Genomic DNA, 18,003 nt, shown 5'->3' with positions numbered 1-18,003 from the left:
TCTTAAGATGAAAATAGGCATCCAGAGGTAGAAAAATAAACTAGAAACGTAAACTAAGAAAAAGCTCCTTGAAAGTTTCTCTGTGCTCTCTGAATTCCATCACACCTCACTGTCATACACTTGAGGAGTCGTCCTTTTGTTCATTATAAATCTATCAAATGTTGCAACACAAGTTCAGCCCTCCAAGTAAACTGATTTTTACCTAGTTTACAGAAACACTCTTGTTGTAAAGGGGTTGTCAATAAGCAGTGGGCCCAATCCAGTGGGCCCAAACCGCTAGACACTTTTGAACCTCTACAACCTTTTTATTTACTTCTTATCATTACTGTTATTTTTTATCTTCTCTGGAGTCTGGACCTTGACAAAAAATAAACAACTATCTCTGTTTTAAAGTGTCACTACACTATTTGAGCATTTATTTTCTTGGATCTTGCCTTTACCTTCCTCTGCCTCTGCTGAGGTGCCTTCAGAGAGAATGGCCTGTAGCTCCCCAGTTTCCAAGTGGTTCTCTTGATCAGTTAGTTGTGTTCCTTCTATATGACATCCTTTAGAATTTGACCTTAAAATGGGGTTGGGGGAAAAAACAGCATTAGAACTTAAAGCATTAAACCCAGGCATGGTGGCAGCGTCTCCTCCTAGTGCTACATTCAGTTTAGCATCAGGGAACCTCTCCTATGCTTCTGAGAACTTCCAACTTTGAAGTTATTTGGAATATTTACAGGGTTCCATTTTGAGATCTGAAAGTACATAACTGATGCTCTCCAAAGAACATATCCTCCCCTGACCCACAATGCTATGTCACATTCAGCATCTGGAGTTTGTACCTCTACACAGCATGTACATTTAAGTTTTCTTAAAGCTACCCTTTCATACTATTGCCTCATATCAATGACAGAAAGCAAGCACAGAATTCAACGTAACTGTCTGGATGCACAAAAGAACCAAGAGACAGCCCACCCCACCATTCATTGGCCTGCTATTTAGAAAAACCTGATTGCATACTTCAAAACTACTACTACACATATATAATGAAACTGTATTTGGAGAAGCACAGAAAAATCAGAAGCGAGGAAAAGAAAGGACCGGTGGATTCTCAGTGAAATATCCTCTCCGATATAAGGAAACTAGATGTAAAATCCTGGTGGATAGAACATTGAAGTAGGAAATATTAGAAAAACGGACAGAAGTCTGACTTGCAAGTCTAAATAGGCAAATCTAAATGGGCAGACTACAGCTATTGATGCTTCAGCTTTAGTTAAAATGAGCTGTTATGTCCCTCAAAAGTTCTTTACATTGAAAAATGAGGCCATACAATTCACTTATGGACCAAAGCTGGATGTCCAAAGGAAGCAGCAGAAAAATGTGAATGGACTTCAAAGTAATTTGTTCCTTGATACATAAAAGGCTCGATTTTAGCAGTATTGAATGATCCATTTATAATCCAGCAAGAAAAGCACTTACCCCAGAGCAACAGCTTTTCTTGTCTTCTCCATAGTTGTTAAGCCATTTAAAGCAGAAATGCCCACATCAGAATCTGAGCCTTCGCATTCCCTTTCCTCTGGCTTAGGCAGTACATCAGGAGCATTACTATTAGTCAGGGACCTGGGAGAGCCATGCCTACTGCCAGACTTTGAGCTTCCTATGCATCCTAAGAAGAGAAAAGGTGAAGATAATTGGCACTTATGAAACATCTCAAATTTTTCAAGTCACCATCTGAGCAGCGCTTGCTATTAGGGTCACTTAATGTGTGCTTTCCAGAAACATATATCCTCTCACCTACAGCTTCCACTTTTGGTAGCACAGGTTCAAAAAGCACTTACAAGATTTCCCAGTATAGATTAACCTTTTGGATTTATGTGAACTATGAAAATTAGTTTCTCATATGTTAGCAATTCCACAGGTGCACTAATACAGATCTGTTTTTTAATAGAGATAGATCCATCTATGTGGCTGGTCTACATAGAGAAAATAGAGGTCTTTCTCTGCACTGGTGCAGCACCTCTGGGGATAGCAATGGTGAAAACTCTACCGTTCAGAGTACACAGATGATTTTGCTCCCATGTGCATACACAAGAGCAGCAGTTCGCAATCTCTTTCTGTTCTGGGACCTCTCCCTGGCATCCCACTCCCATTGGCATGAACCATAACCCGCCCACCCCAGCCCCACCATCCATTTGCAATTCTCAATTTGAGAACTGCTGCATTACAGTTTTCACTGTTGCTATCACTGGTAGAGCTGCACTAAAAAAAACTAAGAGTTTTCCTGGTGGCCATAATGTCCAATTCTATTACCACATGGTGCGGGAGTAAGTCGCACCAGGACTTAAGCAGAATTCTCTTGTATTTCCTTTAGAGGAAACAGAACCCAGAATTTAAGTCCTGCCTGGTAAGACACAGCAGAAACTTGCTTGTAAACGTGGTAATTAAGTACAAGATACTACAAACACCAATTTAGGGTATTAAAACTATTTAAAGATAGGCAGGTTATTGTTAGAAAACGGAAGTCCCAGGAACGTGGAGCATGAACGCTAGACACAAAGGCTTAGTAAGATGGTGTAATGGGTTCTCAAAGGTCTGTATTGGTGCAATAATGTTAATCATGTTTAGGGGAAAAAGTATCTGGTTTCAAGTATCAGAGGGGTAGCCGTGTTAGTCTGGATCTGTAAAAACAGCAAAGGGTCCTGTGGCACCTTATAGACTAACAGACGTTTTGGAGCATGAGCTTTCGTGGGTGAATACCCACTTCGTCGGATGCATGCAGTATCTGGTTTATGTACAACGTTTAATCAAAGATGGGAACTTTGAGCAAGGATATGCTGTTAAGAAGCTTCTTCCCCGATGCATTCCAAAGCATATTTAAAGCACTCCCACATTTCAGGTTTACCTTCAGAAGAAGTCTGACAGTCTCCCTTTGAGCGAAGATTATTGTCCCCACAGTCCATTGCTCTTCGAAGAGACAGGCTCCCTGCTGCTCCAGAACGAGTAGCTTTGGGTGAATTACTTTTCTTACTCGTGACTACAAAGATATTTAATCAAAAGGCATGTGAATGTAGTGCCTAGGCATCCAGTCAATTCTCTGCATCATCCCATCTTTATGTTGGCCTGAAGTGGAACTAACTGATGCAATGGCACTAGACATTCTCTTCCCCTTTATTCTCGGGGCCACCATATTGTCCCCTTCTCTCCGAATCTCTCAAATACCTTCAAGGTTTTCATTCCATTTTATTCCTGTTGTGAAGGTATGTTGGGAAGAAGCCACTTGCTTAATCAATAATGCTCCTGAGACCAGATCAGGAATGATTACCTTAATTCTTCGAGATGGGATTGTTAGTGAGAACCCACTGTATGTGTGCACAAGATCGGAGTCTTTTCAACAGCAATGTCTGTTGAGGCCCACATGCGGCCCAAGTCTCCTTGTGTTCCTGGTGTGAACGCGTAGAAGGCAGAGTAGTCTCCAACCCTCCCTCAGGTCCCTCACAATTTAAAGCACATGCTACATGAGGACTCTAAAAGCAGAGATGGAGGGTAGGTCACGGAATTCACACTAACTACAGCATCTCAAAGAAACACGGTTACTACTGAGTAAGAAATTGTGTTCGCGTCTTCAAATATGTATTAGTGCTTTTTCCAGTGTAAGTGACTGGCAAACTGTACTCTGCTTTGATGGTGAGAGTAAGAAGCATCAGCTGCATTGGTAAAAAGGACTGATGTACTGCTCTCCCAAACTTAGTACCAGACCTAGCTGCCACATAAAGGGTTCAATCTTTCACAAAAGTCAATGGGTTGGCTCCACGTCACTGCTTTACAGATTCAGATTTGGGCACATTTCTGAAGCAGGCTGATGACACTGCCTGTGTCCTGGTGGAGCACAACTTGACAACTGAAGGGAGAGGTCTGCTAGTAGTTATAACAGGTGGAATTGCAGAGTGGGATCCACTCAGAGCCTTTTGACAAGCTAGCTACAGTCATGGAAAGTGGGAGAGAGCATCTGAAAGCTTTAATCTTATCAATGTAATAGGGTAATGCTCTGGAAAAATCCACAGTATTATCTATCTCTCACCTTGTGCTGCATGGTTTCAAAAAGAAAACTGGTAGGTTAATTGATTGATTTAGATGAAACTCCCAAACCACATTACAGATGAATTCAGAATCACCTTCTCTCTATAAAAGGATGCATAAAGAGGTCCAAGGAGTAAGGGCTTGGAGTGTACTGACCTTCCATGCAGAGGTGATAGCTACCAAGAAAACCAACTTAAGGATATGATGTACTGAACAATCTGATAGTGGCTCAAAGATAAAATCCCAAGTATAAATTAGATCTTCAACCAAGGAACCTGGATTGGGGTGGGCATAAAGAACTCAAAACCTGCTTACAGAACCTAATACTGCTTCTCTGCCTGGTACAGGGGCCAGCATCTGCCACAAGGATTTAGCCAGGTCAAGCTGTCCCTCATTTATGGGAAGAGCAATTCGGGGGGGGGAGGGAAGGATAGCTCAGTGGTCTGAGCATTGGCCTGCTAAACCCAGGGTTGTGAGTTCAATCCTTGAGGGGGCCATCTAGGGAACTGGGGTAAAAATCTGTCTGGGGATTGGTCCTGCTTTGAGCAGGGGGTTGGACTAGATGACCTTCTGAGGACCCCTCCAACCCTAATCTTCTATGATTCTATGAATGGACTCACAGTTGTCAAAAATATCAAACTTACGACATTTCTTCAATGCAGCCCTCCCTAGAGAGTGTCTGAAATACTCAGAAGGCGCCCCTGGAAAACTTAGTTACGCTGAAGACACCACTTCAGCAGGCAACGAGGATGAGAAGTCTTTTGGTGGTAAAGCAGGACACTGGTGTTCCTCGGCCCCCAGATCTGGGTGTTCTTGATGGCCCTCCCTGTGGTCTGGCAGAAAGCTGATGGGGAAGTGATCACTTCCGCTCTCCAGCATGCTCCTAGCAACTGATATGGCAACCCCTAGTGAGCCCAACAGGGTGATGCTGGCATGTCATGGAGATATCACTGGCTAGCTTGATATAGACTAGTCCAATGCCATTCCTTTGGGAGAGTAGTTAGGTCCTGTAGGGAGTGCAGGCAGGCCCCTTCGGGATATTGATCACAGATTGCAGAGGAGAGGGCTCTCTGCTTAAGGACATTGGGAACGTATGCATTGGTGATGGAGAGGCTGAACAGACCACCTATATGGGCAGTACACAGAAATGTGGATGGCGCTCTTGGTACCAGGGTCTGTATTGGTACCAGCAGGTGCCTCGATAATGGTTACAGACCTAGCTCATCCAGAGGCTCATCTACTATAGGCATCATTGCTGAGCAGTGCAACACCCAATCTTGAGTTGGTGCTGGAGGAGTTTTCCTTTGTGCCACAGGCAGCTCATCAGCCCTCAGAACCGTGCAGGACTTCGTGGATTTGTCTCCAGAAATTTTATGTGGTTTATCCTTGTAGGAAGGCTCTGAGCACTGTGTGGAGTCTCTGCTCCTGTCTAGAATGGCCCCTTTTGGTGCTGGACGCCAGTACCAGACTTCAATGTCACTGTGTCTGCTTTAGTGCCAACATCTGCAACACAAGTGGAGTCTGCTTCAGTGCTGGGGGCACTGGTACTGATGCCAGGTCTTTTCTTGGTGTCATCATCTCTGCACTGGTCTTTGGAGTTGTTTGTCTGCTAGACGGCTGCTTGATGAAGTCTGTTTGTCTGCTGTCAGGACTCTGGTGCCATCTCCTCAGGATCTGAAGAGGCCTTCAGAAATGGCTCCAGGAGATGAAGTTTCAACCCCAGGCCACATGACTTATACAATCTTGTGATCAAAGATATGCATACCGAACATCTACTCAGTATATGTGACTTTCCTAAACAGAAGAGGCACCTGCTATGTCCATCTTTCAAAAGAATTAGTCCATCACAAAATGTGCAAGCTTGAAGCCTACAGGTTTCAAATCCGCCATGTTGAGAATCCTTGTACACGAAAGGCGCGTACAGAAGTATCTGGCAGTCAGTATTCAATCCAGATGGGTCAAAGGTGTTCACAAAGGTTGTATACCAGTAGATCAGAAGACTTCTGAAGATTTATGAAGCATTTTGAGAACTTTAGTCGGAGTTAAGAACTACCAGGTCAGACAGTTGTGAGGTTCCATCTTGCTGCCATGAGCAGTAAGAGGGAATTGAGGAAGAGTTGTGGCTGCCCTGGCCTTTAGGGCTTTGTATGAGAGCATAAAGTGGGACGGGGACATGTGTGAGACAATGCTATTCAAAAGACTCCGACCTCACACACAAGCACCTACTGTGGAATTCACACTGACACACACATACACTCGAAGAAAATTCTCATACGATGAGAAGAAATTACTCACTCTGGTGCTCTACGAGATTGCTTGGATTTTTCCAAGGTCTGTCACATTTTAGTAAAACTTGAGAAAGTTTAGAAGTGATCTGCATATAGTCTGCAGGTAACCTTTGCCACCAAAAATTGTCTTTACAGAGGATTAAACTTCATGCTACCTACCCATAAGGTCAACATGAAATTAGATAAATAACATCTGCCATGGGCTTCAAAGATTCTTATCACATTCTGAAATATTAATAACTATAATGCGCTTGCTGAAAACTTTAGAACCAGTTTCTAGAGAAGCCATTTGTCAATAAACATGAGTTTCATGTTTCTGCTTCTCAAAAGATATTTACTATAAACAAACTCAGCTATAAAGTTTAAATTATTAAAAGGCTGAGTATTTTTATTCCCAGACACCTAGATACAGTATCCGTCTACACAACTGCCATCTAGAGAAGTGACAGCTTTAAGCCTTCCCCTCCCCCATACCACACTTACAACTCTTTATGTAACAGCTTGTAATTGATGATTTTGTCAGCAACTCCATTCCTATTTCTTGTAACTTGCTGCAGCTTTCTGTTCCACAGGCAGCCAAAGGCCCCTGATCACCAGGGAGAAAGCTGGGTTGCCCCTCACAAGAGCCATTGCTGCTTCTTACTTCTGACAGCTGGTTTTTTACATCAGACATTTTGCTTCGAACTTCAGCCATCTGAGTTTTGAGTCTCTTCAGCATCTTTAAGTCAGGTGGCACACGCCACATTGCCTGGTGCCTCCGCTGGTCTCGGTCTTTTAGAGAGTACAATGATGCTTTACAAGGAAAAGGTTAAACGAACACGAAGGTTAAAAATGTTTGTAACCTCCATCAGTATTTTTTTTTTCTTTAAACTCTTTCATTATTAAGACTGGAAGGATTTGTAGAGAATATGTCAATTTCACATCCAAGTTCCCATGCACTAGCAAACTGCTGCAAGGTCTTGGTTGCAAATACTACAAGAGGATGTTTGTTAAACTGTTTCCATAAATATCTTTTAAAAATCTTGGAACATTTCTATTTGTTTCAGATTTTTAAATGCTTCCCTTTTATCAGATTTGTCCTGACGATCCCTTTAACATAGCAAGAGACAAGGCTGCCTATGTGATAAGAGCAAAGAATTAGTGATAGTAATGTTTTCCTTGAGGGTAGGGAGAAATCCACGTTACTTTTTATTGCCAGTGCAGATGGGAAAACAGGACAGTGTTAGGGAACAATTTCAGTGTTAAAAGACTGCCTAAAAAAATGGGAATAGCGCAATGTTTTCCTGTTCACACTGGCAAAAAAGACAACATGCAATAATATGAATCAGGACCCTCACCACCCCAAATAAGACTGCTAGCACCAATTTGTATAGTGCAGACACGCTCAAAGAAGTTTCAGACTAGTTGTGTACACAGTGCCCTCTGTAGTTACTCTAGTATGTGAAAGAGAAATGGGTGCCCAATGCAGAATGATCTCATTTCATCTAAACAAAATCAAAACTCCATCCCCTTCCTCTGGGCTATAGCGACATAGGGCATCTGCTCTCAGCAGCTCTCTCCACCTCAGTGGGAACAGTGGACAGAGGTTCTTTCATGCTGGGTGCTTTGCTTTGCCTTAGTATGCCAGTCATGGCAACAGAGAGCCTTTCACATCTCTGGACAAGTTTGAGTTCACCTGCTCATCAGTTTGCTGGCAAGTGCATTTCTTGGATATAAGAATAATTTTATTTCATATTAACTGACGATTCAGTGGAGGAATCTGAAGTAAAGGAAGTCCCTTAGGTCCCTTGCTGCCCCAGGTCAGTTCTAAGCCCACGTCCAGACTAACCCGCGGCATCAGCAGGTTAAAATCGATTGCTCGGGGATCGATACATCGCGTCTAGTCTGGACGCGATGTATCGATCCCCGAGTGCGCTTACATCGATTCCAGAACTCCATCAACCCGAACGGAGTTACGGAATCGACACGGAGAGCCGTGGACATCGATGCCGCGCCGTCTGGACAGGTGAGTACCTCGATTTTAGAAATTCGACTTCAGCTACGTTATTCACGTAGCTGAAGTTGCGTATCTAAAATTTATTTTAATACCCTAGTCTGGACGTGGCCTAAGAGATACTATCTAGATGAGCATTTATGTTAATTGGCCAGAATTAGATCAACTTGGAAATCTTCTATGTTACGCTTTCAGAATTCTAAGCATCTCATTGCAAATTCAGCTGGCCCAGAGCTATACCCCAATGGCTTTTGAGTCCCTCGGAGGCAAAACTTAGCAAGCTCTGGACATAAAAGAAGCCTTGTTCCAACACGGTGATTGAACAAGGTACAGGAACGAAGTCAGGTATCTAAGGATCTCAGCAACACAGAAAGACCACACCAAATGCAATAAGTGGCTGAAGGAAGCGGAGACCCTACCCACCACAACACTATCATGGAGGCCTCAGTCTGGGTCATACTGCCAACAGTGCAAGTTCATCCCATCCCTTCAATGCCTTCACCTGCTCTCTCTAGTTTGTCAAGGCAGAGTCTTGACAGTACGCAACCTTGCATCACCTGTAGCTCACCGGCCACTTCAAACTGCTTCTTTTGTCCAGTCTTCAGGTTTTTTTGTTTTGTTTTTTTTAAAGCAGACTACACTGCATAGGACTTATTTACCTCTACACTGTCTTTATACTCTTTTCAGTTTGGAAGTTAGATCAAGTGCTACATCATTATAAAAACCTTTTTAATCTAAGAAGAGACACTTTCCTTCTGTCATAAACAGATAGTTAAGGGTTAATGTCTCTTTTACTTATAAAGGGTTAACAAGCTCAGTGAACCTGGCTGACACCTGACCAAAGGACCAATCGGGAGACAAGATACTTTCAAATCTTGGTGGAGGGAAGTCTTTGTTTGTGCTTTCTGGGTTGTTCTTTGTTCTCTCTTGGGATTAAGAGGAGCCAGACGTGCAACCAGTTTTCTCCAATCTTTCTGAAACAGTCTATCATATTCTAAATAGTAAGTACTAGATAGGAGGCGAATTAGTCCTTATATTTGTTTCCTTGATTTGCAAATGTGTATTTTGCTGGAAGGATATTTTACCCCTGTTTGCTGTAACTTATACTTAGGCTAGGGGGGAGGGAGTCCCTCTGGTCTATGTAAAGCTGAGACCCTGTAAACATTTTCCATCTTGATTTTACAGAGAATTTTTACTTCTCCTTTCTTTAATTAAAAGCTTTTCTTTTTAAGAACCTGATTGATTTTGTCCTTGTGAAAGACCCAAGGGGACTGGGTCTGAACTCACCAGGGAGTGGTGGGGGGAGAGAAGGGGGAGGGAAAGGTTAATTCCTCTCTGTTTTAGGATCCAAGGAGTTTGGATCAGTGTATATCTCAGTGTAGATCTTCCCCAGGGAAGGTTTTTGGGGGACAGAAAGTGTACCAAACACTATATTCTGGTTGGTGGCAGCGTTATCAGATCTAAGCTAGGAATTAAGTTTAGAGGGGTAGATGCAGGTCCCCACTTTCTGGATGCTAAAGTTCAAAGCGGGAATCAGACCTTGACACCTTCATTAAACAAATTTGCAGTGAGAGCTCACATCAGAGACCAAAGGCTTTTTTCCACTGATCTGCAGAACAGGTGTGGCACAAACAGCAACAGGGATTTGCCCTACAGAGTCTCTTGCCAATATACTTCATCTGCATTTTGCAAGACGGCAGGAGGAAGCCAAGCTTGGTTTTTATGGTCCATCCAAATCTAGATCTCTCTACCAAGACTATCAACATGGTCATCTGTCCCCTAAGTAGTAAACAGAGACCTCAGCATCTCTTCCTACACTGAATGGATTAGAGAGGCTACTGAACAGCTAATAGCTCATGAGATTGTTGGTCACTATCCTTTGGAAGGATGTTTTAGTGTTCCCACTTCTTTGCATCTACAGAACACAAACATTTAGGGAGCAGATCATGTCCCGCAGATCTGTCTGTGCTCATGTGAAAGGACACAGAGGAATCTGTCTGTGGATTCATGATCATTTGGCAGGGTCAGGGTCCTGTAGTATGGAAGAAGGTGAGAGCAGGGACACAAGGATGCACAATATTTCCCTACCAACCCCGGAGTGAAATACAGAGGCACATTATAATAGCTTGGGACAGAAGATAGGTGAGATAATATCTTCTACTGATCAACTTCTGTTGGTGGAAAGTACAAGCTGTCAAGCTACACATAGCTCTTCTTTAGATCTGGGACTGTATTAGAAAGGCTTTCCTGCAGAGTCTCCTCTACAATGGAGTTTTCCGGCAGGAGGGATGATCTAACCCTGAACTTGTATTTTGTATTTCCAGAGAGACCAACTGCAAGTAGGACAAGCAACAAGAACTGACTGAATAACCCTGCTTGCCACTGCATGAATTTTACACGACAACTAAATTTGAACGTTAACATCAAAATGCAAACCTAAAGATACTTCCTATCTTTAGATTGGCCAGTGCAAATGTCATCATCATGTCAAGAGAAAGAGCATATATCTGTACCAGATGGACTATTATTTCTCTTCTGCTCTATTAAGCCACCAAATGGTTGTTTCAAAGTGACCTGAAATAAGATATTGTGGCTGTGGGCCAATTAGCCCCAAACAAACATTAACTCTGCTAAATCTATTTATGAGGTTTGATTCAATTTAATGATTCTTCACTAACAAAGGAGAGGAACATATGACCTTCAACAACAATTAGCTGTGACAGAATTATATTTACAGCTTGCTATCTACCTTTCCTTTGGTTCACACAAAATTAAGGTTAGGGTACATCAGCCTAACACTATAACTCAAATACATTTTATGCAAAATACTAACAAAGTTATTTAATAAGTACCAGCACAGAAACTGACCACTATTTTCTTCCTTTCGGTCATTCTGTACATGTTTCTTTCTCCATGAGCTTCTGCATCAGCCTCTACTATTTTTCAAGTGCCCTTTCCTTACTTTTCAAGCCCTCGTTCATGATCACTGCCCTCAACTTCTCTTATACTTCCTTCCTGGCTTTACATTCCACCTGATGTTGCCACCTGTGTCCTGTGCCTGCTTTCTTGAGTGCTTTCTTCCATGCCACCTCAAATGTCTGAAACAGCCTCTCCACTATCATACATAACTCTTTCAGTAGCTTCACTTTCAGCAACAGCTAAAAGTTTGGAAGAGGAAATAGCCATTCCCTACTCTGTGTATACTGTGTTTTGTTCTGTTTATGTCTATTGTACCTTAATCCCTTCCAGGTGGAAATCCATTATTTATCTGGCACTGATCTACTACTGCAAAGTACTAGATAACAATATCTCTTCACAGATACCACGACAGCTACACAAGATGTGCATGGAGTTGGAACTACTCTTCAGGCAGCACCTCCCTCCCCCGAGTTATCTTTAAACAGAGACAAACACTGTTCCTGCCCCCACACAGAATTTTTTTTGGACTCCATACTCATCTGCAGTTTTAAGTCTGAAAGCAGCTATTAAGCCAAAGACTACTTTGTAGTTTGGTGCACACAGTGACTACTATGAATTTATTAAAATACAGCAACAGCTATTGACAGAATCCACTGGCCTTTCCTCAGTCCCTCTTCATGATGGGCAATGCAAACAAAGCTAATGGAAACTCAGTCATTGTGAATAGTTCTCTGAAAACATCCACACAACCAGCAGTGGCTGTCAAAAAAGCTAACAGTGTTGAGAATCATTAGGAAAGGGATACATAAGACGACAGAAAATATCATATTGCCTCTGTATAAATCCATGGTACGCCCACATCTTGAATATTGCATGAAGAACGGTTGCCCCAGCTCAAAGAAGATATATTGGAATAGGGAAAGGTACAGATTAATAAGACTGGGACTTTTCAGCTTGGAAAAGAAACGACTAAAGGGGGATATGATAGCGGTCTATAAAATCATAACTGATATAGAGAAAGTAAATATGGAAGTGTTATTTACTCCTCATAAAACAAGGATGAAGGGTCACCAAATGAAATTAATAGGCAGCAGGTTTAAAACAAACAAAAGGAATTATTTCTTCACACAACACAGTCAACGTGTGGAGCTCTTTGCTACAGGATGTTGCCACAGGCCAAGATTATAACACGGTTCAAAAAAGAACTAGATAAATTCATGGAGGATAGGTCCATTGATGGCTATTAGCCAGGATGGGTAGGGATGCAAAATGATGCTCTGAAGTGTCCCAAGCCTCTATTTGCTAGAAGCTGGGAATGGGCAACAGGGGATGATTACCTGTTCTTTCCCTTTGAAGCACCTGGCATTGGTCACTGTCGGAAGACATGATACTGGGCTAGATGAACCATTGGTCTGAGCCAGGATGGTCATTCTTATGTTCTTAAATAAATCTCTAACAAATTACTTAGATTTGATGTGCATCTAACTTTGTCACAGGAATACATGGAAGAGTTGTATATAAATGCACCATTTACCTCTGTTCTGCAGAAGTGAGGCAGGAGGACGTGGCTGTAGACCCCACAGATTTTCCATCCCATTCCTGTCTTTTAGGTCCAATAAATGCATTAAAATTAAGGGATCTATGTCTAGTAAACTGCTGCTGGCTGCTGAGCCTAAAGTACTTCCTCCCCGCCTTGAAGATCTGCCACATGCATTGGCATAGCCATGGCTACTACCTGAAAGAGAGAGCACCATAGGAAAAGTACATATACACCATGTCTGTCTGCATGTGTTAGGTTTCAGTATTTCACAAAAGAGCAGCTGAAAAATCACTGATATAGTAAGGATGGAAATCTTAAAAGCACTCCAAATAACCTCAGGAAAAGCAACCTTGTTACAAGGAAGTACGAATTCTAAAACCACTGAAGAAAAACAAAGTACATTGATAAAAAACTAATAGCCCCTAAAATGGAAAAATCAACAGAATTTGACTTCATAAAATACAAAGAACATTAACTGTTCCTACTGATTTGCAGATTTAGGAAAAAAACAACCCACTAACATAAAAATGAGGAGTTTCTTTATCTGATCTAGGGAGATCTTCAATTAAGCCTTACTTTGAGCTATGAAATGTTATTACATAGTGTTTAGCAATCCTATAAGAGATCTGAGACCCAGCCACTGTGTCTAGTCCCATCTGGGAAATTAGATTAGATAGCCCAATAAGGCTTCCTTCCAAAGCAGGTGACCAAAAGCAGCATTATCAGTACTGAGAGTGAAAAAGCACTTGAAGCAATTAAAAGTGAGAGGCTCCTTTTAAAGTGAATGGGTTACACACATTCTTTGCATCAAGATTTACAAATACACTAAGATGACATGAGAAGAGAACCTTAGATAACACTGTATTCTGCAGACATTACACCCCCGTTTCTACTCCTATTCTTAACTGATTAATGCCATAGTTAAATAAATTAGTCAGGCTTCTCAAGTGCCTGACAAGAAATGTTTTGAAGAAAGGCATAAATTTGCCTGTGTTATGACAGAGACTGGATCTAAGACCCAACAGGTTTATATTGAAAGGGGAAAAAAAGAGCAAGGATATGAAGATCAGCTTTCCTTAAAGATTGCCAATAGACCTATGCTGCAGTTATGTGGTGTGATCTGTGGGCACTGGCATCATGAGTGCATTTATAGGTAGATTCAGTCATTTTAGAAATCCTGGTAAAAATGTGTCAGATTTTGACTTGCAGTCACCTTTATGCTGCAAGTGATCTTATGGAGTACCACTTAATTATTTATATTTTAATTTATTTCCTGCTCCATATTTAAAGATTCATATATTTCACACCCCTCATTTAATTAAAACTTGACTAACAACAGTGTAGCAAAATCTAAAGTAATGTGTCAAGCGGTCAGAAACCATGGTGACAGCAGTAGAGTAGAAGCAAAGACACATTTGCTGGTTTCCATTCCAGTATAAACTAAATATCTTAAAATCCAGGCTCCCAGAGAAACTTCAAACTGACATTTTTTCTTAAGGATGTTCAGTAGAAGGCCCCTCCAGTTTTTTTTCTAACCAGTGAGAAGCTGGCATTCTACTGCAATAATTAGTTTACAGTACATGACGCAGCATTTTCAAAAATAGAAAATGCCTCTAGAATATGCAGCTCAATATTGCCTCTGATGTGGCACTGAAAAGAACAGGGGAGGAAACCTGACAAATTACAGTTAGTTTGATTGTGAATGTTTCTTTCTGTACCTGATGCTCCAGCAGCAGCAGCAGCATCGTCCTGGAGATCTCCTTCTTCTAGCTCCATATTACTATTATATTCCACATCATTTTCTCCAGACCTTGATGCAAAGAAAAATCAGACCATCACCTCCAATTAGGCATTGCAAGATTTGTCAACAACAGAAAAACTAAACATCTCACTACAGTTTTGTAGCTTCCAAACTGCAGAAACTAACAAGTCAAAATGCATCATCACTTGACTGTCAAACCAGTCGTCTTAAAATCGACATGTTTCCAAGAGGTGGAATTTTAGAACCTGATTCTGCAAGCCTTCTATATTCATTACAAGAATATGTATCTTGAATAGTATGTTAAATATGTGGATCTGATAGTGTCCTTCAACTTTTCAGTATTTAAATAGTCTAAAGTCGAAGTGCTCTACTTCTAAACAGCACTTGTACTTGCGTAGGGTATCACAATAGTAAATTATTGTAGGATCAGAGCTAACTAATCTCTTGAGAAGAGACTTACATGACATTGTTAGTCAAGGACAACACGTTAAACTGAATAAGCCAACACACTGGAAATAAACCAGTAAAAAATTGCTTGCAGATTTGGCATCTTGCATTTCTACCACACTACTGTAGGTGTCATTTCTGGGCCAGCTTTTGGCCTCTGAGCTGTCACACATCAATCAAAGACATTATGATATACAAAGTAAATTGATTCTATTCTGATGGGAACTGACATTAGGCCAAGAGGATAACAATTCTGGGTAAGTTTTTGCAGTCACTCACATAGTCTCTTCATCAATATCATTCTCTTCAGTGTTACTAGTAGCTGTTGAACTAGCAGAGGAGCTGCTGCCATCTAGGTGGTTTACCTCATCTTCTCCAGCAAGGTCTACATCCAGATCACCATCCGAGAGCTCATACTGGAGCAACAAAACATGAGAATTTCTGTACAGCAGAAATTTTATCTTACTTATTTGGGTGCTCAGTGGTTTGAGAGTTGGACTGCTAAACTCAGGGTTGTGAGTTCAATCCTTGAGGGGGCCATTTAGGATCTGGGGCAAAAACTCTGTTAGGGACAGTACTTGGTCCTGCTAGTGAAGGCAGGGGGCTGGACTTGATGACCTTTCAAGGTCTTTTCCATTTCAATGAGATAGGTATATCTCCATATATTATATTTTTCTAAACAGAGAAAGCAAAGCCAGATGTCAGTAATATCACCCAGGAGCTGAGGAGGGTCTGAAAGTGCAAAACAAGTAGATAAAATGCCTGCCTGACAGTACCATTTTAGATAGCTAGATTCTCTGATTTGCTTACCATGCCTTTGGAATTTTTCTCTCCTTAAACAATTTTTTGCTGCTCCCTAAAAGTCTGTATCCTTTCCCCTCATTATCCACTAGTTCTGCACTTGTAGAGAATAGTTCATCTAACACACAACACACATGCTTCTATAATTTTCCTGTAACAGTACAATGGATTATAAAATAAAATAAAAATTTAAAATGAAAACAGAAGAGAATTCCTACATTAAAATCTTCATGCCGGATTTTCTCCTCTTCGTCATCCTTAGCATCTCTTGTTAATGCTGGAGTGGTGACACTCTCAAGTAGTACTTCAGGATTCGGTCCAGATTTCTTTGGTCTTGTTTCTGGACCATCATCATTCTGGGGGCTAAGATGAGTGTCTGGAGGCGACATGCCTCGTGATTTTTGGGTACGGGAAAGCTCAATTGCAAGTCTCTTAAATATATTTTAAAAAAAACAGACAAGTAAGTGTATGCCAAAGAAAATTTGTTAAGAACAAATTACAAGAAGCAACAGCATTTCACAGATTTAAATAGATTAATATGAAAGACATTGAAACTAACTCGAAACAAAATCCAGCACCATCAGTGCTCTAAAAATAGCAATGGGTATCCAAATAAACCTGACAGTGAAGCAAGCTTACTGGTCAATGGCCAATATAATCAAAGATTTAAATCCATGTGTATTTTAATGCCAAATTCAAACATCAAACCTCATACTTACCTCTTTAAGGTTGTTTATTTGTTGGATGTAGCTTGTCTGAGCAGCTTCCAACTGAGTAATGTACCAGTGTTGGTCCCGGCACTTTTGGAAGAAGGTAGGTGAACGCACCTGGAACCTTTAGAAAGCCACAAAAATGAAATATTTTAAATGCTTGAGAAGTCCCACCTAAAATAATTCAATGCTTAAAACCAGGTAATAAAATTAAGCTTAAGCCTGATGGGAAATTAATTCCTGTACACTTTTGCAGATATTCTATAATACAGAATTCTGAAATACTAGAACAGACAAATCACAAGTGATATTTAAAAAACCCAACTTGAAGTAGAAGTGCAGGATATCTATATTTAGCCATAATGCTGAAATTTCCACTAATAAAGTTAGCTTCAATACCATTATAAACACTCTTCCACACCCTCCTTTCTCAAAGTTACACTAATCTCAATGACAATACCCAAAAGGAGGATGGAATGCATTATTAATCCCCTTTGAAAACACATGCAGAATTTTCCTGAAATAATTTTTAATTCTCTATCTATGCATGCCCAATATAGGCATATTAGTGTCAAGTGTAGTTTTTGCAGATGACTGCTTCATCTCAAATAAATCTATGCACGTAAATCTTTCCCACTTCCTCCTCTCCTAAACAAACACTCCTTTAAAGATCATGAGAACAAAAAATCCTTTCCTTTTATGACAGAGCATTCCATAATGTTTTTTAAATTAATTATTTTAATTATTTCCTGCTTTGATAATAACTATAGCACTTTTATTAAAAATGCCACAGAAAACAGGTTTGTAGATACAACCAATGATCTCTCTTACCTAAGAATTACAGTGTCATTTTGTCTATTCAAATACCCTTCATTGGCAAGCAAGTCCAATCGAAAGAATCTGTTATAACCCCAGCATTCTCCAACTTCAAAGTCAGAGGCAAACTCTCGAATTATATTTTTAGCAGGATCATTGGTGGACTGGTGAACCATCTCCACACGGTACTCATACCTAAACATGGACAAAATGAAATTAGTTGGAACAGTAACAAACATCACCAGATTTCAGTATAAGAAAAATGCATATGTTATGTTTGTTTCAGGTCAAGTTAAGTTACTGCAAGCATCATATTTTAAAAAGAAATAGGATTTCCAATTAAAAAGGTGATTCAGCAAGAAAATCTAGAGTGGAAAGTGAACAGCATGTTGATGGCTTTTTTGGGTAATATACAGATTTAAAGAGGTAAAGGTATAAGGCTGAGCTTACAGGCAACAATGCTACTTTTAAAGACAGGCTAAAGGACTACTGTGTATTTATAAACTACAGCAGGTTAATGCCACAGATCAGGATTTCTCTCAATGCTAAGCTCTATGCATTCTGCATTACAGCTTCACAGCAGTCGCTCTAGGCTCCTGGTGCCAAGGGCTAACTCTGTCAGGGCTGATAAGATCTGAAGTCAAAGCTCTGTGCATCTGCCAATCTAT

At 40.8% G+C, this 18,003-nt stretch overlaps 1 protein-coding gene across 2 annotated transcripts in view; it reads right to left on the bottom strand.

The window, feature by feature from the left end:
• The window catches only part of TRIM37 (tripartite motif containing 37), a 56,663-nt gene that overhangs the window by 5,556 nt on the left and 33,104 nt on the right, over window positions 1-18,003 (bottom strand). For both annotated transcript variants that reach the window (XM_050928780.1, XM_050928779.1), the window contains exons 13-22: window positions 17,351-17,530; window positions 16,529-16,643; window positions 16,028-16,240; window positions 15,288-15,424; window positions 14,518-14,609; window positions 12,794-12,994; window positions 6,831-7,139; window positions 2,885-3,016; window positions 1,462-1,648; window positions 441-559 (exon numbers count right to left, since the gene is read on the bottom strand). In XM_050928780.1, coding sequence (XP_050784737.1) covers window positions 441-559; window positions 1,462-1,648; window positions 2,885-3,016; window positions 6,831-7,139; window positions 12,794-12,994; window positions 14,518-14,609; window positions 15,288-15,424; window positions 16,028-16,240; window positions 16,529-16,643; window positions 17,351-17,530 — 1,685 coding nt within the window. The remainder of the gene's footprint in view (window positions 1-440; window positions 560-1,461; window positions 1,649-2,884; window positions 3,017-6,830; window positions 7,140-12,793; window positions 12,995-14,517; window positions 14,610-15,287; window positions 15,425-16,027; window positions 16,241-16,528; window positions 16,644-17,350; window positions 17,531-18,003) is intronic.

This window comes from Gopherus flavomarginatus, chromosome 19, assembly GCF_025201925.1.
Source record: "Gopherus flavomarginatus isolate rGopFla2 chromosome 19, rGopFla2.mat.asm, whole genome shotgun sequence".
Lineage (NCBI taxonomy): Eukaryota > Metazoa > Chordata > Testudines > Testudinidae > Gopherus > Gopherus flavomarginatus.
This window is presented reverse-complemented; position numbering and strand designations above follow the sequence as displayed.